Genomic DNA, 26,615 nt, shown 5'->3' on the forward strand with positions numbered 1-26,615 from the left:
AAAGAAGGAATACAAACAGCCACCTAAAAGCAATATTTAAAGTCATTAAAATAGGGAAATAAAAGGTCATAAGTTACTAAGAAGAAGACCAAAAGACTACAGGAATTCTGTAGGAAGATTGCATAGAAAACAATGGAAAGGCTCATGGAAATCCTCCCAAACAGCCACCAAACCAGTCCCCAAAAAGCTGTCCAAATTCTATCCAAAAACAGCCCCAAAAACTCTTCAAATACTTCATTAAATGAGGAAAATGAAAGGCCAACAACCACCATACAGCAGCCCTTAATTTGCACAGGAAACAGAGCACCAAAAGCCACAAGAAAAGCCCCCATCAGTCACGAAAAACAGCCCAGCCTGGGAACCGAAGAGCCACCCGCAGATACCAAGGAGCCAGCCGTGGCAACCAAGGAGTCAAGGCACGAAAATCCAAGAGCCATCCACGGGAAACGAATAGACAAAAAGGGGGGAAGGAGCCCCCCCCTTGTCTACATCAATAATTAAAATTTCATTAATATGATCATCAGCAGAGCCTTACGAAAATGTTAAGATAGTAGCCTTAAGAAAATGCTAAGATGGATGTGTTACAAAAATAAGAATGATAAATTAAGAAATAATTTTATTAAAGAAAATATTGGAGTGGCAGCTACTAAAGATAAAGTAACTAAAAATAAACTTGGGTGATTAGAATATATATAACGAAATGTAGAAATATACATTTAGACTGGCATATAAAATTAGTGTTATAGGATAGGAAAGAAAAGGGTAGAGTTGAGTTAGCATAAGCGGGTGTTTAAAATAGTTTGTGATGGATTTAACACCTTAAGAAGGCTTAACAAGCAAAATTAGAAAAAAAAAAAAAAAAAAAGGTTTCATAAAGTTGATCTCAAACAAAATTCCCCATCATCATTAACCATATCCCAACTAGTTGAAATTAGCTTCATGCGTCTTCCTGTTCCATCTATTCCAATTCTCATAAAGAAAAATAAAGAGAAATGCAAAAAAAAATTGTTGAAGTCCTGTACTTTTCCGCTTTCTCAAGTAAACAAATATGTCTCTGTCACACTTCATGTTCGAACGAGAGGAACCATCGTGGAACATGACATCATAATTGGGTATTGACAATAGTGCACACGACCTACTTAGCCATACTCTAGTGTAAGGGCATCATAAAAAAGAAATAGTCTCTAAGCCTTAGGTGTTTCATTCTGATTTAGTCGTCAATTGATTTGGAGAAGGCTAAATAGCTTTGATAAAGCTTTTAATTGAATCAAGTAAATACGGTAAGCTAAATTGATGCAAATGTGAAAATTTTACTAATTGGAAGTACAAATCATGTGCATTGATGAAGTTTCAGTTTTTTTTTTTTTTTTTTTTTTTAGTTCTTTTTCTAACTTGTTTTATGTAACAGTAAAGCATGCTTGTAGTGATGTTTTCTATGTGATTGAGATGTATTCTCTATTATTTTAATTATAATGTTGGGACAAGGTCAACTCAACCCATTGAATTTCAAGTTCAGGATATTTTGAGTATATATTTAATTCATCAATTGTTATTTTTGAGAGGCTTGACTCTCTATTTTTTTCATGTTGTTGCTCATTATTTTTTCCCCTCATTTTTACCTTCTGTAGTTTTCACACAACCTCTAATGAGGACATCTATAATCGGAGGAATTGTAGATCAATGGCTATGATTCAGCGTCTTTATTTATGATGCATTTACGTATTTTATTTTATTTATGTTCTGATTTGCCATTGTACCCCCGAGAGGATTTAGTTCATGATGTAGCCCAAAGGGCATTTTAGTCTTTTGCTTCTCTTTTATTTTAAGGCTTATATATAGAGGCATTCACTATTGTATGAGTTTAATGATTGATTAATAAAATATTTCAGCTTTTGATTCTTTGTTCTTCTTGTGAGCTCTTAAGAGAAGAGAGAACCCTAGGAGAGGGCCAAATCAACGCCCGATAGCCGCCGGCCTCTTATCCCAAACCCACCTGACCGAACGGACCCCCTAGCCCCACTGTCACTCCCTCCTCCTCCACCGAACATAAGTCCGGCTCCTCCGCAAGTCGCCGGCCTACCCCTTCCTCATTAAGGACTCCCATCAAGGAGATAATTAGCCGCCCCTTTCCCCTCTTTCCCTTTGTGTTTTCTACAATTAATCTTTCCAATCAATCAAACCCTTTTAATTTCAAAATCTGAAATTAAGCGGGCTCCTCCCTAGTCTTGGCCGAAACTCCTAGCCCTCCTTTTTCTCCATCATCTATCTTTCTCCCTTGCTTCACATACCTCCCAAGGAAGAAGATACACCAACACTTATCCTACTTCCCCCATGAATGGCCAATCCCGAGCATGATCATGAATTCGTGTATGATCTTCAAGGAAGAGTAGATATCCTTCGGTCTCCCTTCTTCAACCTCAATTTGGAGATCGACGACTACGTTGACCGAATCCTTTTCACCTTGACGTCGGCCATCGAGGAACACCAGATCTCCGGACAGTGGTGAGTTATCGGACATCCACCAACCTCTTCCTCTCTAATTAACTATTCGTTGGGCAATACTGCATGTGTTTTCTGTCTTTTGGTGGCATCTCTAAGTTTACTAAAATTATTCTTCCTTTAAAACCACTGCAAGAGTGAACGTAAGGGAAACTCAAGGTGAAATTTTTATTTGTTAAACTGTGGATCTCTGTTTCATTTGCCTTAGTTTTACAATAAATTTGTTGTTATGTTAAATTGTCCTATTATTCTTTCTTGTAACTGCATGCCAAAGCATAACTACAACTAAGAACTCCTAGAATCTAATTCTTGTGAAACATTAATTTTACAATTAGCAACCTTAACAACTTTCTATTAAATTCCTGCAATTCCTATTATGTTTCACATCAACCTCACTAATCATTGTTGACTCCCGTTGTTTCCCACTAACCCTACTTCATGCATCTATTTTCCTAGGACTAGCATAAGGATAACACCTTTTCATCTACAATTTTCCAGACTTGCCTTCTATGGACTCTACTTCCTAGTATAGCAAGATATGGATGCACCTTTTCATGTACGGTTTTTCCCAAGCTTGCCTTCTATGACCTCTGTCTCCCATTATTTTTTCTTATTGCCATTTTTTTCTCCGCCATGTGTTTGGAATCTACGCAGCCATCTGCTAAAATTCATAAAACCATCGACCATATCATAATTGATTTTGAAAGTTAACATACTTAACTTTTTTAGGATAATTAATAGAACATTTGTGCCACGTAATATTCCTTCAATGATTAAATTAGATTTTTGCATTCCCTCGCAATTTTTATATGTGATGTTAGATATTGATCATTCAAGCACTTTGTAGACATTGACAACAAATTCGTGGATATAAGTCACCTTGTAATTAAGTGAAGTTTGGATTAACACCTTGAAGATCTCTTTCCTCTCTCTCTCTCTCTCTCTCTCTCTCTCTCTCTCTCTCTCTCTCTCTCTCTCTCTCTCTCTTTTGAATTGATGTGTGTAGTTAAAATTTTATCAGTGGTAGTGGGTCAGTCTCTTTGCATTTGATATGAGACATCTCCTAAATGAGATTATTGAACCATTAATTCTTTGATGGTGGCAAACAAAAAATAGAGTTAGAGTTGGCCCTAGAAAAAGTCTTCCAGTTGTTCGGTACAAGGAAAGAAGAAGAAACAAGGAAAACCTACAGGGATAAAGGACAAGATGGATCTGATTGGAGACAAAGGTTAGACTAACTAGTCCTCAAGTTCAGGAGAACGTTAAGACAGCGATTCCTGGCTCAGGGGACAACGGACCGCACAAGGCCATCTATACTCTAAACTATAATGCCATATTCCCATTTTCCCAAACTTAGAAATGCCTCTCCCTCTCTAAAATGAGGCCCACATGGAAAAGTGGGATAATTTACTCAATTTGTATTAGTACATTTCTCATTCTTGCAATACAAATAATGCATCCACTATACTTGTGATGTAGGGATTCCTGCCAAATGGAACGAGGGGCTTGGAACCACATCTTACTATTGTAGGAATAAAACACAACCTCATAATAGAATTATGATGCTTGTTGGGTCATGATGGTGGAACTACCATTTTAGGGGGATGAAAGTAGCCCACTTTTGCAGCAAAGTGGGCAGCATCGCTTTCCCTCATGTAGATAAGATGCCAAATACAAGAATAAGAAAAATTAGTATTTCGTCGATTCTTGAGAAAACAAATTGAGTTGTAGGCATCAAGGTAAGGGATTGAGATCCTATATTGTCGCATAAGCAGAAGAGATTGTCAGGATAGATAGACTCAAATCTTCGAATGTAGGATAGACTTTAATAGGCTCGGATTGATGCGGACTTTAGACCCTTAATGTTCCCTCAGGGACGTGACCGATGATCAACGGCTATGATGACGCCTTTTTATTTCAATTATATGTGATGTATTTATTTATTTTTTGTCTTTTTCCATTTATGCCCTTGCTTAAGGTATTAGTTCTTTATAAGCCCCAAGGGCATTGTTGTCTTTTATTTTTCCCTTCTTGTATTTGTCTATTTAAGTCCCTCCTCTTCTTGGAGAAGGGCTAATGAAGATTATTATGAAAGTTTCTACTTTTTTGCTCTTGTGAGAGTTGAGAGTTCTTGGAGAGAACTTGGAGAAAGTTCCTTGGTGAAGGGCATACCCACCAGTCGTCGGAATCGTCCGGGGCTCGTGGTCCGACTCTTCCCCTGCTACCATCACCGGCCCTCCTTCATTTGCCCTAGCCGTAAGTCATCTCCTCCCTAGCTCCACACACCAGCCACCCACCAACCCTCCCCATCCCACCGTCCACCACCCTTTTCCCCAAATCAGCCACCGGCCCTCCCACCTCCTTGCCGCCAGCCACCTTGGCCTCCCACCACTAATGATGATTTCCATCATCATTACATCTTGCCAAAAATTCACCCAAATAATTTAGGAGAACTTTTAATTTGAAATTCAAATTTGAATTTCAAATAATTTCCTAAATTGACATAGCCATTTCGGGAAAGCTTTCAAATCCTATCACCCAATCAATTTTGAAATTCAAATTGTTTCCTAAAATGAAATTCTATTTTAGGAAACTTCTCCAATCAAATCCAAATAAAATTTGAATTGTATTGGATTTACTTCTTCCCTCCCTAATTGGAATACCCAAAGAAGCAAGCATTAAAACCCTTCCCCTAATCCCTCCTCTCCTTTAAATGCCGTCGACCCCCATGCCCTCTTCTCTTTAATTTCCTTCCAAGCTTGGAGTAGGGAGATTGAGAGGGAAACAATTCAAATTTTGAATTCAAATCTTAGATTTGAAACCTTTCCTATTTGGCATGATCTATAATTGGAAAGTTTTAACTCTTCAATTCAAAATTCAAAATTAAATTAAGAGGGGCCATGAGTCATCAATTCCTCCTAATTTAATTGCTTTCAATAAGGAAACAATTGACACATTTTTTCTCTCAGCCGAAACCTGCAAGGCCCACATCAGTAATTTGTTCCCAAAATTCAGCCTACCCCCAATTGGAAGTAATTCCAAATCTTTGCCCCACTTGTCCGCAACTTGCCCAGCAGTTTTTGTGAAGACTATTCCTCTCCTTTCCTGAGAAATCTCATCCCTATCTGGTGTTTCTGGATCCCAAGCGGCTGCCAGAGTTTTTTCCTGAACCAGTCTCTAGTATTCCGGCAACTCGAGGGCTTACAAACTGCCGTCCAGAAAAGACAGCTGGCTGCCCCTCTTTTCTCGCCAGTCCCCTATTACTGCCGCGCCTTCAGGACAGCTTTACCTTGCTGTCCAACTGATCTGACAAGTCCCCGTTCACTGCCTGAGACTTTTCCGGGCATGAGAGTGTGCTGTCCTGAGAAAACCTGCACCTGTTTCTTGCTGTCCAGCCGAGTGGAAGGTCTTCAAACGCTGTCCGGACATGTCGGATTGCTGATCACACCTTCAAGAAGGTTCGTGGATACCACCTACCTCCTTCCAAGCCTTCCTATGACCATCGGAGCTTCGTATATTTCATACTTCAGGTAAACTCGACCTTCGACTCTTTTAGCCTCTTAGTTTATTTCTCCAACGTGGTTATATTTTGATTCACAAAGATGTTGTTGGTCCCTCCGCTAAAGCCTAGTAATATGACGCGTTGAGTGAAGGTTTCCTTGTAGTAACTAGTCTTAATGTTAACAAAGTGATTTATTGTTGAAACCATTCACGTATGCAAAAGTAGATTAAATTGATTGATTTTTATGCTCTTAACTTCTATGCACGTAATTTAACCAACGCTATTTATCACTTTAATATTTTATTTTATCGTTCAAATCAACATAAGATCTTGCTTATTATTGTTCTCTAAAACTAAACGTGCAAACGTCGTTAAGCATCTCATCTTCTCATGATTGTTCTACATCATCTTGGTAGACATACATTTCATGTACTAGAAAACATCCTAGGGTCTAGCCAAACATTGGTCATCTAGTTCGCATGCATATCATCGCCTAAATAATTTTAATTCACTATTTTTGTTTGCTGTCCATGCATTTCCTGCACCAATTAGTTGCCTTTAGGTTAGTCTAAGCTAGTGTTTAGGTGTTGTCCACACTCTAGAACACTTCCTAAACACTTAGACAACTTTATGCCCTGCTGTAGTTTGCTGTCCACATCATTCCTGCACACATTTAGTGAACGATAGGCTAGTTTCTTACGTGCATAGGTGCTGCCCTCAACCTAACAACCTTCCTAAGTGCCTAGATTACTTAACCCACTAGTGTAGCTTACTGTCCACAATATTCCTACACCCTTTAGTGAGTTTAAGTGAGCCTAACTTAGTGTCTAAATGATGTCCTTTCACCCAATCATCATTACGTATCACTTAGCATTTCCCAATGGACCTTATAGGAGTCCAAAAGAAGTTAGATGACCTAGTTAATTTAGTGGGCTCTATAACTAAAACCATGAAGGAGAAGCACGTTGACTCTCCCCACTCTAGGTACGTGCCTCATTCGGACAATCATGTTAGAAGGAAGATTACACACTCTACTTATCAACCTAGTTCTGAGCCTAAGCCGAAACACCCTCACTTAGAGTATCATAACCGTCTGCCCCTCTTTGATGGTTCTGTGGACCCTTACTAGTTTAGGGAATTGGTTAGACAACTAGAGGACTATTTTGAATCTCGTCATATCCCTGAGTCCCACCAGGTTAGCATCGCTAAGTCTCACCTAAAAGGTAAGACTCCTCAATTCTGGATGAGATTGGAAGATTATAAAGAGTCTCGTGGTGAGTACCCTACTTCTAATTGGAAAGACATTAGGCAATAACTCAACTTAAAATATCTACCCTCTACCCGTGACCAACCACCTAGTTTTAAGTTTTGGTTACCCCTTGTTCATCAAACCTTTGGGTGTTGCACTTTCAATACCCCTACCCCTAGTGACCATCATTTAGAACACCACCCTACCTCCTTTGGTGAAACAAACCGTGGACATTACTGTAGTCGAGGCCATCCATCCTTTAGTAACGTCAGGGTTGTTGTCACACCCTGTAGGTCTTCAGTTAGTCTTGATGACCGACCCTTTACTGGGTCTTCTGTTGGATCGAGCCCATATGACTCCCCACTTGGACCGACTTCTAGCCAGCTCAGTCAACCCTTAGCCTCCGCAGTCCTTGACCCTGCGAGTGTAAGTTTAATAAAGAAATGCATTAAAAAGAAAAGGTCCCCTGAACCTGAAACTGAGTGCATCCATTTCGTGGATGTTAATGATATCACTAATAACGAAGAATTCATTGAGGATGAAACTGAAGTGATTGAATTAGACTCCCTACCTGACTTAAACCTTGATTTAGGAGATCTAGGACCTTTAAACCTAGATACCTTAGCCCATTCAGATCCTCATCTCATCAAGGATATCTCTTTGGATAAGGTATGCCTGGATGATATTAATTTGATCTCGGGAGAAGCTGATCTGACCTTGAACACATTGAAATTAAAGTCGGAAGAATCTGATTTAATTGTATCTCCTACTAAGATGACTCTGAATAATTCTGATTTAATTTCGGACTCTAATAGCGATGTGGATAGTCTCGAATTGGAATTGAGTAAGTTGAATTTGCTACCTGAATTAGACCTCGACTTAGTTCACCCCAAATCCATTGATCTTAGGGTTATAACCAAACCTGATTCTAGTAAAGATAGTCATGGGAGCCTGAAAGTTTCTGAGCCTGATTTGAACAATAAGTCTCCTCTTGTTTTATTGGAGTCTATTTTTGGAGTTGTTCATTTAGATTTATATTTAGCAGATGTATTTCCTGATTTGACTTACCTCACCACCACTGTTGCCACTAGGAGACTACCTACGACCCTAACTGAAACTACCTATAAAAATGCCCTAGTAGCTAAAGATGTCTTTATTGCTCCTCCTACTCCTGTTCCCTTAGACATGGAAACTTTTTGTCCTTTCATTTTACGACTGATCTGTCTTTATTCATAGCTATGTGTGCTTGTGAGTCAGTATGTTTGTGTGTGTTTTGTAGTCTGTTTTCTTCCAAAGTTTCCTCTATTTACAACTTTGTGTGATCCCACAATTCATGCCCATCTTCATTGCACCAAGTCTCTTGCATCCACATTTGCATTACATCTGCATGGCTTACATAAGGAAATTGCACGCCCAAACTGAAGAGAGTAATAATAAGTATAAACTTCATGTTGATTCTAAAACGATATTTTAAAACTCTTAAAGTTGGTAACTCAGTGATGGTGCGGATTAGTTCGAAAATTAACATGTTAGAAGTGCGGGATCATTTAAAATAGTCACTACAATCCATGACAATGCTTACATGATTGGATCTGCCAGCAGAATTCAACGTTCATTCCTCTTTTAACATAAAGATTTAGTAGCCTGTGAGGGCCCAGAGTTCAAGCCCCAAATCCACTTCAAATTAAGCCTTGTGTGACCCCACCCTATGAGAACCCAAGCCTACCTCCACTCCCAAATATTCCTAAAATACCTATAGCGGAAGTGATTAACATGATTCTAAGTGATGACATTATTTCCACAAAAGATGGTGGACGAAGAAGCTATTTGATAAGGTGGCGAGGTAAACCAAAGATAGAAGATACGTGGATTGATCGAGAGGAGTTACAGAGTTGGATCGAGATTCATTTGCGGCTCTACACGAGCCTTTGAGACACCCACTCGACGGAGTCGAGTTTTCTCCCAGCCGGGGAGAATGATGCGAACATCAGACCCTTAATGTGCCCTCAGGGACGTGGCCGATGATCGACGGCTATGATGACGCCTTTTTATTTCAATTATATGTGATGTATTTATTTATTTTGTCTTTTTTGATTTATGCCCTTACTTAAGGGATTAGTTCTTTGTAAGCCCCGAGGGCATTGTTGTCTTTTATTTTTCCCTTCTTGTATTTGTCCATTTAAGTCCCTCCTCTTCTTGGAGAAGGGCTAATTAAGATTATTATGAAAGTTTCTACGTTTTTGCTCTTGTGAGAGTCAAGAGTTCTTGGAGAAAACTTAGAGAAAGTCCCTTGGTGAAGGGCAAAAGCATCCCTGTCTAGTGTTTCTGGATCCCAAGCGGCTGCCAGAGTTTTTTCCTGCACCAGTCTCTAGTATTCCGGCAACTCAAGGGCTTACAAACTGCCGTCCAGGAAAGACAGCTGGCTGCCCCTCTTTTCCCGCCAGCCCCTATTACTGCAGCGCCTTCGGGACAGCTTTACATTGCTGTCCAACTGATCGAATAAGTCCATGTTCACTGCCTGAGACTTTTCTGGGCATGAGAGTGTGCTGTCCTGAGAAAACCTGCACCTGTTTCTTGCTGTCCAACCAAGTGGAAGGTCTTCAAACGCTGTCCGGACGCGTTGGATTGCTGATCACACCATCAAGAAGGTTTGTGGATGCCACCTACCTCCTTCCAAGCCTTCCTATGACCACTAGAGCTTCGTATACTTCATACTTCGGGTAAACTCGACCTCCGACTCTTTTAGCCTCTTAGTTTATTTCTCCAACGTGGTTATATTTTGATTCACAAAGATGTAGTTGGTCCCTCCGCTAAAGGCTAGTAATATGAAGAGATGAGTGAAGGTTTCCTTATAGTAACTAGTCTTAATGTTAACAAAGGGATTTATTATTGAGACCATTCACGTATGCAAAAGTAGATTAAATTGATTGATTTTTATACTCTTAACTTCTATGCACGTAATTTAACCAACGCTATTTATCACTTTAATATTTTATTTTATCGTTCAAATCAACATAAGATCTTGCTTATTATTGTTCTCTAAAACTAAACGTGCAAACGTCGTTAAGCATCTCATCTTCCCATGATTGTTCTACATCACGGATCCTTTGCATGATTTCATGTGAGGAGCTACATTGTGAGCCCTCACCTTCCTGAACTATTCCTCGATTTTATGTTGTTGGGAATATAAACCCCAACTTTCAAAAACAAATTCATTAACTTTAACATAAATTTAGGAGAAAAGGGGAAAAATGGTTCATTGACTCTTTAAGAAAGATCAAAATGATCACCAACTATATTAAAATACCATATTGGTCCCTCAAACCCTTCAACAGGATTCAAAATAGTCTCATCATGGGACTATTTTTATTTCTTTTTAAGGACTTGAGGAACCAAAATGGTCATTTAATATAGTTGAGGGCTATTTTGATCATTCATAAAGAATCAATGGATCATTTTGATCCTTTTTCTATAAATTTAATTTTAAAATGTAAAGCCCAGCATATGAAAATTTTGATATAATAGATTTTTTCATAATCAAGTACTCATACTCTTTTTTTTTTCCTTTAGCTTCTACCAAAAATTAATTTTGAAGTTAATCCAATCACCCTCAAAATTCCAAAGAACAAACCTTTAGCATGAATTTCTCAAAAATTATATAAAATGTTAATCAATAGTTTGATAAACAAATAAAAACTATTATTTTAATCAAAAAATTTCTCAAGAGGCAAATTGAGATATAATTAACTATAGGGGCTTGCACTTTTAATAAATTTGAACACTAAAATAAAATAAAACCTACTCAATTAAATATTTTGGGCAAGGAAAAATCACTAAGAAAAAAACAATTATTTAATTATTAAGTGCATAACAGGATAATATTTTATCTCTCAAAATAATATATTATATTATGTGTCATACTCGATCACAAACTATTCCAAATCCACCAAGGAAAGAAAAATTTTCATTCAGCATTTACACGCTAAATGTTGATAATAATGATACTAAAATAAGTCTATAAAAAGTCGGATCATAAGAGATATGTTGGCAGAGGCAAAAGTTCTTTTAAGATGAACCTCCAGAGGAGCCAAGAGTTCCCAACTTTCAATATTGGAAAGTTGGGATGCAGCCCAATCTTGATCGATGGTTCATTGATAATAATGTCCTAATTTAAAGCCTATTGCACTCAATTAGCCATATTTATGAATATTAATTATTATATTAGTTCAAAAGATCAGCATGACATATTATATACTTTTTTCTTATAGTTTGAAATTTAAATTATTTATCTCACGAGCTTTTAGCTCATCAAATCTTATTATGATTGTTGTTTCGGGAAAACAGCAAGTTGGGCCTTAGTCAAGTGACCCATTTTTTCATGTAACTTAACATTTTGGATGTATCATAAGTTAATAATATTCATGATGTCAACTAAAGACTTTTGGTATCTATTAATCATCTATCAAAACTATTGGAAACTCTATAGTCTATTTTAATAATTTAAATTGTGCATGCATTTGCATTAATGATAATAATGAATTGGAGGATTATTAATAGTGTATATGTTGTGACAATCTAGGCAGACTAGATTTCTACTCAATTCCGATTAATAATAATCAATATATATGTTGATGGGGAATATGTTTAACTGGATTGCCCACTCTATTATGCGTAATGCTTGATTGAATGGTTAAAATGAAGCATGACATGTATAATCCTTTTCCATTATGTGATAGGTAGCATGTTCCATAGTAAAAGGCAACATGTGAGCAATAACACAGAATGGCTAGTTAAGATGATTTTACATGTTGAAAAAAATCAATAGAGACTTCAGGAGATGGGCTAAGTATACAAATATCCCAACAAGCAAGATGAAACTGTTGGACAAAGGGTAGAAAAAGTGGGAGGGTCGTGATTCCATAGGTTTGAAAACACTAGCTAAACTCCAAAATTAAGTGTAACAGTAGTATTCAATAGCAAATTAAACAAGGATTCTTGTTTTCAAATTGATTGATACTTGTGAAGAGACTGTTGAATCATCATCATTCCAAAACTATGTTACCCATATAATGTATGTTATCAAGCACAAATGGCAACGTGAACTTTTAACTGATCATAGGAATTTAATTACGTGGAATCTCAAATTCTTATACTAGAAAGTAAATTGTGAAGATTTCTATATAACAACAAAAACAAACTACAGAGAATTTATAGAATGCATCCGTGAGGATATGATGCATAAATATAAGTGTTTTTCTCATGCATCATATGTGTGGGCGTGGGCGTGTGCATGAGAGAAAGAAAAAGAGCATAATATCGTAATCCATATTAAAATGAAAATAGGCACAATAGCATTCTGCAAGGCAAATAATTACACTTTCTTATTAGAAATTAAAATATTCTGAATTCTACAAATCACAATCATGGGGTGTGATCCTGTTTATTCTTTCCCCTTTTTTTATTCCTCTCTAAATTAATGCATAGCAGCAACGCGAGGCTTCCCTGCAATTATTTTAGGAATATTGTAAGTCACTAAGTCCCATTGTAACGTATGGCCCAATAGATCTTTCTTAGAAGAAACAAAATTCAGATTCAGACAATTATTTTTTGCTCAGCAACTTCACAGGATAACATCCTCAAGAATAAAGCAGAAACTGCAGATTTTATTTGAACGTAATTCAATCTCATAGCTAGAAAAAGGAATACCTGATTAGTACAAGCAACAAAGTTGCTTGTAAGATTCCATGAAGTTATTTGCAGCTCCCTTTCAATATGAGAGGCAGCAGCTAGGGTTATAGCTTCATCTGGAAGTTGGTTCATTGCAGAAGACAGCCCAATGGGATGAGTAAGCCTGCTTATTCCTAGGCGTTTGAGACGGTAAAGACCTGCTTGCATACTCTCATAAGAGCAAACCTAGTAGAAATTGCCGAGATGGAGGGTGGCAAGGCAAAACAAACAAAACATTAGTACTAGAAGGAACATGTGATACCACAAATACTCCAAAACGATGAAAAGATGCAAGTTATTTCTGCTACAAAAGATAGATAAAAATTCTTGCACAAATCACTGATGCATATGGCTAAGACAAATGTTTATAAATATTATGGGAAGAATAATGTAGATAATAGGAGATAAAATGAAAAACATTAAGTGATTTGATATAAACAATGAAGAGTAGAAAATATGATCATTAGAAAAATAGGTGAATTTATTATCTGATGATAAAAAAATGAAGCTAAAAATTGCATGAATAACTTTGCTCAAAATGATTGGCAAATAATCAATTTAATACCTTAGATAGCACTCAACAGAGAAAAAAAAGAAAAAGATTACTCATAAATCAATTTAATACCTTTTTGACTTCTCTGTCAGTCATTTCTACGTGACAGCTGGCACTTCAGTGGAAAACATTTAATGGTTTTTTTTTCTCCTTCATGCATCCTTCAGTCGTTATGGTTTCCTCTAGCGATGTCATAATGATTCTTCCAATATTTAAATGCTATGAAAATCAAATCTGTTTCGTTTATATTCTATTCTGATGTTTACTTACTATATCTACCAATACTTCTCAGTAGGGACTGGCTTTCAATCCAGATCTCGGGAAAGCACTATGGTGGACTTACAACCTCGGGGATGAGAAAGGCCAAAAAGTGAACCTGATGGCCTTGCCCTATAGATAAGGTGGCCCATTTAATTATGCTGATATAAAGGACTTGATAACTTTAAGTTGGCCTAGTTAACTTGGTTGGCTTGACAGGCTAATTGGTTTCATGTCAGCACAATAAATCAAGTTTGGACTTACATCCCTTGGAAAGCCCTTAAATTAGTCTTATAACCTTGCCCACTAATTGGTCTTATGGCCTATAAAGTAAGGTAAGGCGCCTAACTGATTAAATTATATTGATTGGCTTCTCAACTTTACATCAACCATAATAATTGAGGTGGCGCTCAAATACATTAAAAAAATCATGAGTTACAACCTAGAAAATGAGGGAAGCCCATTACTTTGATTTGATTTGAACAATTATTCTGAATTTTACTAGGATTATTAGAAATTAAAACTCTATTAGTTAGGGAGACCTAATGGACAAGGCTTATAACACTAGATTTACGGGGAGCCTGATTTAGGCCTTGTTGTGCTGGCTTTAAAATGACCTATAAGGCTAAATCTTATGAACCTATATAATATAGGTGGAAGCACGCATGATAGATCTTATAACATCACCCCATAGGCAGGTAAGGTGTTGGCACCATAATCAAATTGGTTACAACAAGCTTAGATGAATTTCTTTGTTTGTTATTGAAACGCCTTAACTCTAAATAGCTTTTTTATGAATTTGAATGTATTATAACCAATTATTACACACGTGCACGTGTTAAGCAAGCATTTATTGCATCAACGTGTTAATTGATAAGCTTTGCATAAGTCAATTTCATTTTCTTTTATATTTCAAATTAAAAAGCGATCCTAAGACAAATTTCTTAATTATCACACACAATTTTTTGGATGATCTCCAATAGTCTACTCAGATCATTCCGTGGATCAAAGGTGTGTTCAGAAACCACTGAATTTTTTAAGGGACCATGCTGGCAGTGATGAAACAAAATTCACCTCTAATGATACGAAGGCATCCTAAGAGTGTCAACAGCATCAAAGACAATTGGATTGAATTCCCCTCAATGATAGTCTTGACCATTATTGAGTTTCAACTTGAAGAAATCATCATCATAAAGAAATCACTCATTATTATTGGGCCAAAGATCAACAGAGAGAAGCAAAATCTCATGCTAGACCAAAGATCAACAATAGGCGGTTGATCTTCAAAACTCAAACAAAATGAAACTCAACAACACAAGGCTTTCAATTTAGCCAAACCAAAATACAATGATTCTAAGGATATGGTTGGGATAACTTTCTCGCTGCTTTGTTTTTCAAATAGCAACTACAATTTCATATAACTACTGCTTTCTTGTTGCTTTCTCATTGTTTTCAGACATTTATGCAGTGGAAATTGCTTTTTGCCGCTAAAATAACGATTTTATTTTTCCTACAACAACTTCACGACAAACTTTACAAAAAGTTCTAGCCATCCCAAACCGACACTAAGATTATTCTCATACATTCATTTGAACTTTCTCAAAAAATTCCTTCTATTTTTCTTTATGAACTTGCCAACAATTGAAAGAACATAGCATCTGGCTTTCCACAAATTGTCATGTAAAACTCACAAATCAAGTAACATTTAGCGATAAAATCAAGCTGGACATATATTTTCAACTCTTGATTTCCTGCACAAAATGAAAATGATTAAAAAAAAAATTTACAAAATGCTATTTTTCTTCTATTATTTTGATATAAAATGTATATATATTAAAATATGTAAATTAGGTTAGATGAATTAATTTACTATTTAAATTAATCAAGCTCAGCTCTCTAAAATGTTACTGTTCAAGGAAAGTATTGTACTGTTCGTTCTTTTTCTTTCCCACTGAGGCATATGGAAAATTGAATGGTTGTGATTGTTCAGGGGAATAATTATAATTATAAACTTATTTATATAAATATACTAAAGCATTACTTCATGGCCACATTCCGTTTCCCATTCACGTAACTCCTCCAATTGCAAAAAGAGGGGGTGACTTGGAGCTAGGGAGGAGTGGGCTGGAAGCTTGGCTTTGGTTAGAAAATCTAATTTCTTGTAATTTTCTCAGCGAGCTGACTTTGGACTGAGGTTGGTATGTTTAAGAGCTCTCATGTGTAGCGTTCATTTTTAAGGTAAAAGATTATTTTGAGGCTATTTTGATTCAGATTTTTTATTTGGTAAGTTAGAATATTTTTCTGATATGAAAAATTTATGCTTTTTAGATTGTGTATAAAAGAGAGGTTTCATGGTGATCGGTGTGATGAAAGATGTCCTAGTGTTGACTAGGACAACAACATCAAGCATTTATCCCACTACATAAGGCCGGCTACATGAATCCCTTTTCTCCATTGTGTCCTGTTAAGAGACAAATTCTCATTTGAATCTAATAAAGAAATGTCATTTCTAATATTTTCTAACCAAGCTTTTTTAGATCTACCTCTATCTTAACATAAGCCAAATCTAATACATCTACTTTCCTAACCGGGTCATCGGAAGGCGCCGTTTTATGCAACCAAACCATTTAAGGTGACTCTCTCTAATCTTATCTTCCACTGGAGTTACTCCAACCTTTTCACTTATATGCTCATTTCATATCATGTCTGATGTAAAACATATGCATGGAAACAAGAACTACTTGGGGATTTTAATATAAGAGTATTAAAACTTTGCTAGTTATAGAATTAATACTTACCCAAGTTAGGCTTCAGAATTATCAAGTAGAAATTATGTAAGACATGCGGTTACAACTAGAATAACATGGTACTCTCAGATGAACAACATGAAATAAATAAGACAATGTTATGGTTAAGAAACAAGAATCCACGGTTAACAAATAGATCTCTTCACCTTAGGTCCCTCACTCACTCTCTTGTTGGTGACACTTTTAATGGAGGAAGATTGAGAGCAACCGAGCGATGCCACTAGGAGACAAATGGCGCCCAAAGTGTAGTCCGTTGGGGAGGTAGCCGGTGGCGGGTAGTCCACGGGATGACTAGCGAGCATCCAACGTCCGGGAAGAATAGGCTCCTCGATGGAAGGTACTAGCGTGAACAAGATGCGATTTAAGTAATCCTCCACGGAAGAGTCCACGTCAAGGTTTACGTCGAAGAAAGGGGATTCAAGGATGTTGGTTCGTCCTTGATCATCAAGTAAGAAACCATGGTCGACTTCCGGATCGGCCATGCATGATGGTGGTGGTGGTTGGGAGAATCTCTCTTGAGCTTGGGGAGGAGGAGGTGAGGAGATAATGGGAGAAGACTTGGGAGGGTGAAGGGGTCGGCTATGGGCGGAGTTGTTTGGGTTGAAACAAGTGATTTGGGGGACAAAGAGAAGAGAGGGAAAATCTGAAGTTTAATTTTAGATTTTCCTTAATGGAAGAAGCTAATTTGAAATTCAAATTAACCCAATTAAGGGATTAATGGGGCCAGCGGTTATTAGGGGATTTAGGGAGGAGGGATTAATGTTGCTTAGGTGGCAAAGTGGAGAGAGAGAGAGGGGAGAGGGAGGGGAGAAGTAAGAAAACTGAAATTAATTTCAGCTCAAGTGAAATTGGAGGGAGGATATTTGAAATCAATTTTGAATTTCAAATAAGGGGGAGGGGCATTGAATGCGCATTCAATGGGAAACCCCATTAAGGGGCCGGCGGCATCAAGGAGGAGGAGGGGATTAGGGAGGAAGGGAAGGGGGTTTCCAAATGCGTCATGATGACTAGGAAAGAAAATTATTAAATACAATTTGATTTAATTTGAAATTGGATTCAACATAAAGAACTTTCCTAATTTGGACTTCCCAATTTATAAAGAATTTGAATTTCAAAATTTGAATTTCAAAAAGATGGCTAAAGGAAGAGAGGGGTGGTGGGCGGCGGGAAGGGGGTCGGTGGCAAGGTGGCCGGCCGGTGGTAGGATGGCAGTCGACGGTTTGGGCTCCAAGGGATGGCGGCAAGGAGGTGGGGGTCGGGTTTTCCAAGCCAATGGGTGTGGTTGTCTCCTCTTAAGGTGAAGGGGGGGTCGATGGAAGAAGATAAGAAAATCAAGAATCACGAACCTTACATTTTCCCCTAGAACTCACAAAGAGATCTAATAGCTTTCTCCTCAAGAACTCACAAAGAGATCTAGAATAGTTTTGGAACTCACAAAGCGATCACCAAGAAAACTTTTTCATTCATCAATAATCAACCCCTAGTACAATGCATGAGGCCTCCTATAAATAGGTCAAAATAAAACAAAACTAAAAGACATAAATGTCATCGGGGCCACAATATCAAATGACTACCCATAAGGGTAAAACAGTAAAAACTGAAAAAAAAATAATAAACTACTACATAAAATGACTCAAAATATAAATTCCTGATCGTAGCCGTCGATATCCGGCGTCTCCCATGATACATGTGTCGAAATTTCTGACGATGCCCTCATCAATGTCTCTAAGAGTAAAGCAACTCATCCACGTGAGCATCCTCATCTAGGCAACACTTAACTTAATATTATGCTTCTCTTTTAATGGCCAACATTAAGCAGCATAAAGCATTACAGGTCTCTCCACCATCTTATAGAATTTCCCTTAAGTTTGAGTGGGCACAACAAGCCTGATGCATTAACAAGACTGATGCATTCCTCCACTTCAACTATCCAACTTGAATTCTACTAATAAAATCCACTAGTATTGACTACATTACTATAGTTTTTACAAAATACACAATCTCTAATTCAAGAAGCAAATATGATGATTAAACATCATTATTATACAAAACAAGTGTTTGAAGTATTTTGAATATAATAACATGTTATTAAAATGCTTTCTTTTTAAATTGAGACAACTTGCAATTATGAGTTATATATTGATGCATAATGTTGATTAGCATAGTCGTGATGAATCATATATGCATTTAAATGTTATATGATGCAAAAAGCAATGAGAAAGTTCATGACATGTCAGGTAGGTTTATAATGTTTATGTTATGACCTTTACCGATGGAGCAATAGGTAAATGAATTGGGCTTTTATGGATGAAAATGGATCCAAAACCTCTTAATATTGATTTGAGTGGTAATTCAAGATAATACTACGTCTTACTTGAACTCTATTCAATCTTACGGTGATAGCCAAAGAGTAAGGTGGTGATCTTAAATGATGATATGCTAGTATGGGGGTCTGATATAGCCCAGTGCCTCATGATGACGAATAAGCCTATGCTTTCATACACGAGAGATTCTAAAGTTGTATTATATACGACAAGATATGACATTGTCACGACCAAGCTTGGAGGCTCAAATTAACAAAGAAAGAACAAACAATCAGATCGTTGATTACAATTTTGGCTACTATCTATTTTCAATAAGTTGAAAGAGCCATTAAAACCTCAAAAATTTTAAACTAAATGTTATAAATACATTTCCCTTGGAGTGTCGCGCCTACTATACATGTTTTATCCTCTTCTACTCATTTAAATTTTTTTTATTTTTTTTTTCTCTTCTACTCATTTAAATTAATCGAATAATACCTGTAAATTTAGGTTGCAAGCGAATCAAACGTGTGACGAATTAGGGTTGCAAGCGAACCAAAGAAAGAAGTTATCCAAGGAAACGACAAATACGGCACTCCAGCGTAGTCGCTTATGCGTTTGAGGAAGACTGGACAATAACTTCAGGTTTCGGAGCCTTCAAGATGGCGATGGGGAACATTCTGGACAGTGAGACAGCCATAGGAGGTCACCAAAATGACTGGACAGCAGCTAGGGACGCCGAGACAGCAGCAATGAAGGTTGGGACAGCAATTCGGCACTTGAAATACTTCTGGACAGCAGCCCAAACAGCTTCCCGAAAATTTGGGCAAACAGTTTCAGGTGCCGGAAACTCCAAACAGCAACCAGGAAAAAGTCTAGACAGCAATAGGGTGAGTTCCAGGGATGGACAGCAGGTGTAGATATACAGGAATCTGCTGAGCAGCAGTTTAATGGGGTCCTGGGAAGGTCGGGCAGCAGCTATGCACTCCAGGATACCTTGGTCAATCCTAAACGGTCATCTAGAATCACCTGGAAGCAAGTTAGATGACGTACAGAAATCTGGACAGCATTTGGAAACTCCAGAAAAGAGAGAGATCAGAGAGAAGAGGGGTTTGGAGAGAGCGGCTAGCGGAGGTGAATTAGGGAATTGATTGGAGGATTAATTTGAGGAAGGAATTGTATTAATTAGATCCCTAATTTATGGGTCTAATTAAATTAATGGGGGTTACGTTAAAAACTGAAATTAGTTTTCAGATTTAGAGGGAGGGAATCTTCAATTTGAAATTCAAATTAATTCCCATTAGGTGGCTTGATTGGGCAGCAGTCAAGGAGCGTTTTGGATGATTTAATGAGGGCCTAGGTGGCAAATTGGAGAGAGAAAAGGGACTAGGGAGGGGCCGGCCACATGAGGGGAAATTTGAGGTGTTTGCAATTAATAGGTGGGCCCGTAAAGGAGTTAATTCGGCCTTGCCATTAAACCTGAAATTGATTTCAGATTTTAATGGGATTATGAGGTTTCCTAACGTACGTTATTAATAGGGAAAGTTTTAAAATTCAAATTTGAATTTGAATCTAAGTGAGTAACTTTCCAAATTAATGAGGGCGCAAATTAGGAAAGTAATTAAGGATGATTTTGAAATTTGAAATTCAAAATCATTGGGTGGTGGATTGATGGCCGGAGGCTTGTAGGGCTTGGGGAGGCCGGCGGCAAAGGGGGAAGGGGGCGGCTAGGTGGCGGGTGGGATTTAGGTGGAGGAGCTAGAAGATGAATTGGGTGGGGGAGGTTGAGCCACCAGTGGTGGGGAGGTAGGAAGGGGTGACGGATGGAGTGGGGGAGAGGAGATGAAAGAAAAATACAAATAAGATAAAAGAAAAATAATGAACTCACAAAGAGATTGTAAACCGTGAACCTTGGACTCCTCCAAAAATTGACGGGTATTGCTTTCACCCACCTAGGGTTTCTCCTCTCATGAACTCACTTAGAGATCAAGCAAAGAAAAATAAAATTTCATTTCAATGTTCATCATCCAAAATACAAGAAAACTAGCTTATAAATAGGCCTCATGAAAAGAAAAGAACAATGAAGAAAGTGCCCTTCGGGCTACAATACTACATTACCACCCCTAAGGGTAAAATAGGAAAAACAAAAATATAACATAAACTAGTACATACGACACATTAGAAAATAACTCCAGATCGTAGCCGTTGATCTCTGATGTCCTCATCATTCTCCCCGGGTGGAAGAAAACTCGACTCCATCGAGTGGGTGTCTCAAGAACACTAGTGCATCGGGGCCGATCTGCTGTAGCTCCATGCGCTCTGACCATGTATCATCTGACTCTGGTTCTCTCCACCTTATCACATACCTTCTTCGTCCACCCTCTTTTGTGGAAGTAATGTTCTGATTTAGAATCATGTTAACCTTTTCCGCTATAGGATTTTTAGGAATATTTGGGAGTAGAGGTAGGCTTGGGGTTCTCACAAGGGAGGGGCACACAAAGCTTAATTTGAAGTGGCTTTGGGAATTAATTTATGGACCTTCAAAGACTATTAAATCTTCTATGTTAGAAAAGGAATGAATGTTAAACTCTACAGGCAGATCCACCACGTAAGCGTTGTTATAGATTTTATTGACTATTTTAAATGATCCCGCACTTCTAGCATGTAATTCCCGGACGAATCTGCACCATCACTGAGTTACCAACCTCAGTAATCTTAAATTGTCGTTTAGAATCAGCATGACGTTTATACTTATTATTACTCTCTTCAATTTGGCGTGCAATTTCCTTATGTAAGTCATGCAGATGTAATGCAAATGTGGATGCAAGAGATTCAGTGCAATGATGATTGGTATAAACTTTGGGTCTACACAAAAGTTTTAAACAGATGATAAAATTTGAGAAAACAGACTACAAAAATACACACACAACATACTAACTCACACGAACACATAGCTAGAGTAAGGTGGAAGAGTCACGAAATAAGGGGATCTAAAGTGTTCAGGTCTAAGGGAACTGGTGTCGGGGGAGCAATGAAGACATCCTTAGCTACCAGGGCATTTCTATAGGAACTTTCAGTCAGCGTCGAAGGTAGTCTCCTAGGGGCAACAGGGTAATCTAGCAAATTCATCCAACTAGGAGAGTGATGGTCCTTAACAGGAAAGGACAAGAACATAGCGGAGAAAACGAATGAATCAGGAGCAAGATAAGATGATGGGTCCTGACTCACAACCATAATGAGATAGCTCAACGAATCACCAGCAGGTATGGGACTCCAAAGGAGGGGTAGAGTATCCAAAATAGATGTGGGCGCAACAGTTAGAGGGATGTCATGAGAGTATGGGCTAAAATTCTCTCTAGCATTAATGTCGATGTGAAGAATGGAGAGGTAAGGCCAATGAAGAAAGACACTCGTTCAAGTGTAAATTTAGAGGATCAACTTCTAAAATAGACTCCAATAAAACAAGAGGAGACTCATCATTCAAATTAGGCTCAGAAACTTTCAGACTCAAAGTATAGTCTTCTGAAATCATATCACTATCCTCAATTGAATCATATTTGGTGATAACCCTAAGATCAATGGATTCGGAGTCAATTAAATCGGGGTTTAACTCGGGTAGTAAGTTCAATTGACTCAATTTCAACTCAAGACTATCCACGTCGCTATCAAAATCCGAAGGAGTTAATTCAATGTTCATCATCCAAAATAAGATTTCATTTCAATGTTCATCATCCAAAATACAAGAGAACTAGCCTATAAATATGCCTCTGAAAAGAAAAGAACAATGACGAAAGTGCCCTTCATGCTACAATACTACATGACCACCCCTAAGGGTAAAATAGGAAAAACGGAAATATAACATAAACTAGTACATACAACACATTAGAAAATAACTCCAGATCGTAGCTGTTGATCTCTGATGTCCTCATCAAGGTGTGCTCCATCAACCAACATGCACATACAAGCATATCTATCAAGCCATTTCATTCATATGGCATTTATTAACTTTATGTAATAATGTGAAATATAACATGTTAATTATCATCTAATCTAAATAATCAATCATTTGATATGTTAAAGATAAATCATAATCTAACTTACAATAAAAACTAAATATGCATATGTCAATATAATTTGATGCATTTAATTTAAAGAGAACAAAAATCATCACTACATTTTAAATAAACATGAGTACTCACCTTGAATTCAAATAGCTTGGATTTTGCCCCTTTTTAATCTTTACTCGAACTCTGCTAATTGAGCACCTACATAATTCCATTGGATTATGTTAACTTCTATTTAATCATATTACTCTCTAATTAGCTATTTATACTACTAAATAACTCTCATTTTTTCTATCAAAAAAATATTTTTAAACCAATTATTAATAATTTATCTATAACTCTACTTTTAATCTAAATTCTTAAATATAAATACCTATCCCTAACTAGCTATTGAATATGCATAAATAGCTCCTGTATTTATTTCTTACAGAATTAAATGAAAGAAAAATGTATTTTATATTCTTTAAAATGAATAATAAAAAATCATAATTTAATATCTCTCTTAAGCTAATACTTTTCATTTTTCTTTAGATAGTTAAATTAATTATAATTTAATTTATGGATATAAATTTCATATGAATTTATGCTCTCTCTCTCTCTCTCTCCCTCTATATATCTTCTATTTAACATAATATTAAAAGTTTAATAGAATCATTTCCAAAATATAAATTTTAGATTAAATTTCCTCAATACCATTTACTTTTTTTTAAAAAAAAATCAATAATTTCAATTTAATAATTAAATATTAGATAAGATCTTAGGTTTATTTTTATTATTATTATTATTATTATTATTAACTCTTTTAATTTACAATTTAATTTTATAAATACTAAAATAAATTTGCTTACCTTTTTTCCTCCACACAACTCACTTGCCCCAGCCACTCGCCCATGCACTCGCCGCCTTCTCTCTCTCTCGATCTCCCTCAAGTCCCTATCCTCTCTAATTTATAGGGAGGAAAAAACCCCCTTCGACTTCCTCATCTCCTTCGACTTCCTCAGACGACTCTGAGCGACGAATGGCTTTGATTTGCTTTGTCTTTCTCCCTTCGTCTTCTACAGGCCAAGCACCAAGCATCGCAGTCAATTCGTCTTCTGGACTCCTTGTTTCTCGACTGCTTCATCTGTTTCATTCGTCAATTCAGACTTCTCGTTCGTCGATTTCTGCGGGCCGATGGAACGAGCGCTTTCTTTGATTTCTTCTTCCTTTCACTTCGTCCTCTTCATCTTCTTCCCGTCAATGCTCAAGATATCACAGACATGGTATGTTATAAAATAAATGAAAAAAGTAAAGGGCTGTTATAATATGATTAATCTATGGAGTAAACTTGACTAGCGTAGGGCATATGATAATTGGACACGTGAAACTTATGTTATAAATTCTTCAATACAATTATCTAATGGTTGAATTATGCTTATACCTAAGAAATTAATGATTGTATATAATGCACCAAACTAGCACATGATCAAGCTTTGATTATTAAGTCAAGTCTATAATTAGGATGTTATGTTGCTTACCTTCCTTGAGTATTTAAATTCTATCTTAGAATTATTTATCTTGCAAAACTTAAAAACTTACCAGATTATTATTGTAGATAGAGGGAATGTAAGATTGATCATAAGTGAAAATCAAGTTTTAAATTTGCTGCCCTATGTTTTGATGTCTAGTTTTGGAGTAAGTTGCAAATAGTAACAAGGTAGTAAATATGATGAAAACTTGAAGTTGTATATGTGAACTCAGTGTTTATTAGAAACTCTGTAGTTGATTGAATAAAATATTTTGGAATGCTTTCATACAGTTGAATTGTGTTACCTTCCTAGATCTCTATGAATTTAGATTGTGTAGCATGTTTTGGTTTGGATTGTTTAGGTAGTTGAGTTTATCACCCATTATATTCTAGTGGGTAGTCGGTAGAGTTCCTGAATGGGTGTTGGTAGTGAATCTACAAAGTCATAACTTTCTATATTGCATCTTATGCTCAACTAGGAGGATTTGTAATGGGCTGTCATAGATCGATTGGAGAGATTGATGTGTAAATGAATTTAGAATTGCTTTGCAGCTATAATGACAACCATCTAAAAACAATTTGAATCACAACCAACATTTTTGAACAAGCATAGTTGTTGATTAAAATGCTATCACTCTTTATATCCAGACAACAAATCAATTAAGCGAGGAAAGACTAGTTGTTGGCCAAAGATCTACATCAGAAGGGGTGGTATTTAAAACTTATCAAACCAAGTTCACACAATAAGGATATTCAATTTAGTGTGACAAAGACAGGTGGCTCTACATTTGCTCACATATTCTTGTGCGCAAGGAGCTTGTCCAAAGTGGAGAGAGAATATAGGAATGATGTCAACATTTGTGTGCAAAGCAGCACTCCGTTCGAGTTTGCTAGTTGGATCCTCAAAGCAATTAGCATGAAGATCATCATGCAGTCCTCAATGCACAAGTTGAATGTTTCAAAGTTTGGAAGTGAGTTCACATGAGAGATAGATGTGGGGCACATAATAAAATAGATGTTAAGGTGGAGTTTGAGGGGTTGAAGAATATGAGATTTGAAGCAGAATTGTGACTAGGGTTTTGCATAGGAATGTTGTTAGGAGGATTAAGAGAGAAATATGAAATAAAGGTCCTTCTTTGAGAGACCATGGAAGAGGAAGGGGACAATCAGTAGCATGCAAAACTAGACTGACCAGAAGCATATAAAAGAGACAGACATGAGAAAGACAAGTGCATGATTGGGTGTTGGGGCATGAAAGTGAAAGCAGGTGGAGTCCTATGCAAAAGAAATAAGAGATGGAAAAGAGTGAATGGGAGGGTTAGGAGAGGAAAATGATGAGTGTGATTGGGTGTTGTATCGGAACCTTGAACATGAAAGAGAAAGAAAATGGTGAGAGATTGAGATGGATAAGGGCCTTTAGCATCAGTGAGACAGCATAATAATCATGTGGGACAAGCATTACAAGCAAGCGGAATAAGTCATTAGAACATGGACTAAATGGATCGCATGAGTGCAGGGGAGGTGTGTTTGGGTTGGATACATATATATAAGTTAGCCAAGAGTTGTGAAGCTGCTTGATAGCACATCAGGTTGGATCACATTAGTCAGCTAAAAAGAATCGACTAGTTAGTTAAGGTATAATTAGCCAACTTAGCTCATATTAAGGGCAGCAGTTCTACAGCCAATAAAGTGAGCTCAATGGCTAGGTAAATTGGGAAGAACCCTTAGATTTTCCAAAGGTAAATATCAAACTCACACAAGGTTATCAAAAATTCATGAAAATTATCTCGTTAAGAAAATTGACCAAGGAGTTGGTCTGGTATCCCTACAACGCTTTAAAGAATTCAATTCATGTCCATATGCGAAATTGATTTAACATGTATTAAATGTTAATCCTAACACGTGCAAGTCCTCTTAGAAACAACTAGTTGACTTGATCCATGTTTCAACTAAATCATGGTTTCCAAATTGAAACGCAAGACCCAGGTAGAAATTAAATATGGTTTCCAAATTGAAACGCAAGACCCACGTAGAAATTAAATATGAACTCCCAACCGAAATGCAAGATTTGTGATAAACAGATAAGATCATCCAAATCAAGGAGTATTAGTTTAACGAACAAGTGGTCCGATCCAAAATGTAAACC

At 37.0% G+C, this 26,615-nt stretch overlaps 1 protein-coding gene across 1 annotated transcript in view; it reads right to left on the minus strand.

The window, feature by feature from the left end:
* Positions 1–26,615, minus strand: part of LOC110113399 (transcription initiation factor TFIID subunit 1) — a gene marked incomplete in the record, with an annotated part of 89,183 nt that overhangs the window by 24,621 nt on the left and 37,947 nt on the right. The window contains 1 exon segment of the mRNA XM_028692064.1: positions 12,957–13,163. Within this exon segment, the coding sequence (XP_028547897.1) occupies positions 12,957–13,163 (207 nt within the window).

Source organism: Dendrobium catenatum, unplaced genomic scaffold (assembly GCF_001605985.2).
Source record: "Dendrobium catenatum unplaced genomic scaffold, ASM160598v2 fragScaff_scaffold_156, whole genome shotgun sequence".
In the NCBI taxonomy this organism is placed as follows: domain Eukaryota; kingdom Viridiplantae; phylum Streptophyta; class Magnoliopsida; order Asparagales; family Orchidaceae; genus Dendrobium; species Dendrobium catenatum.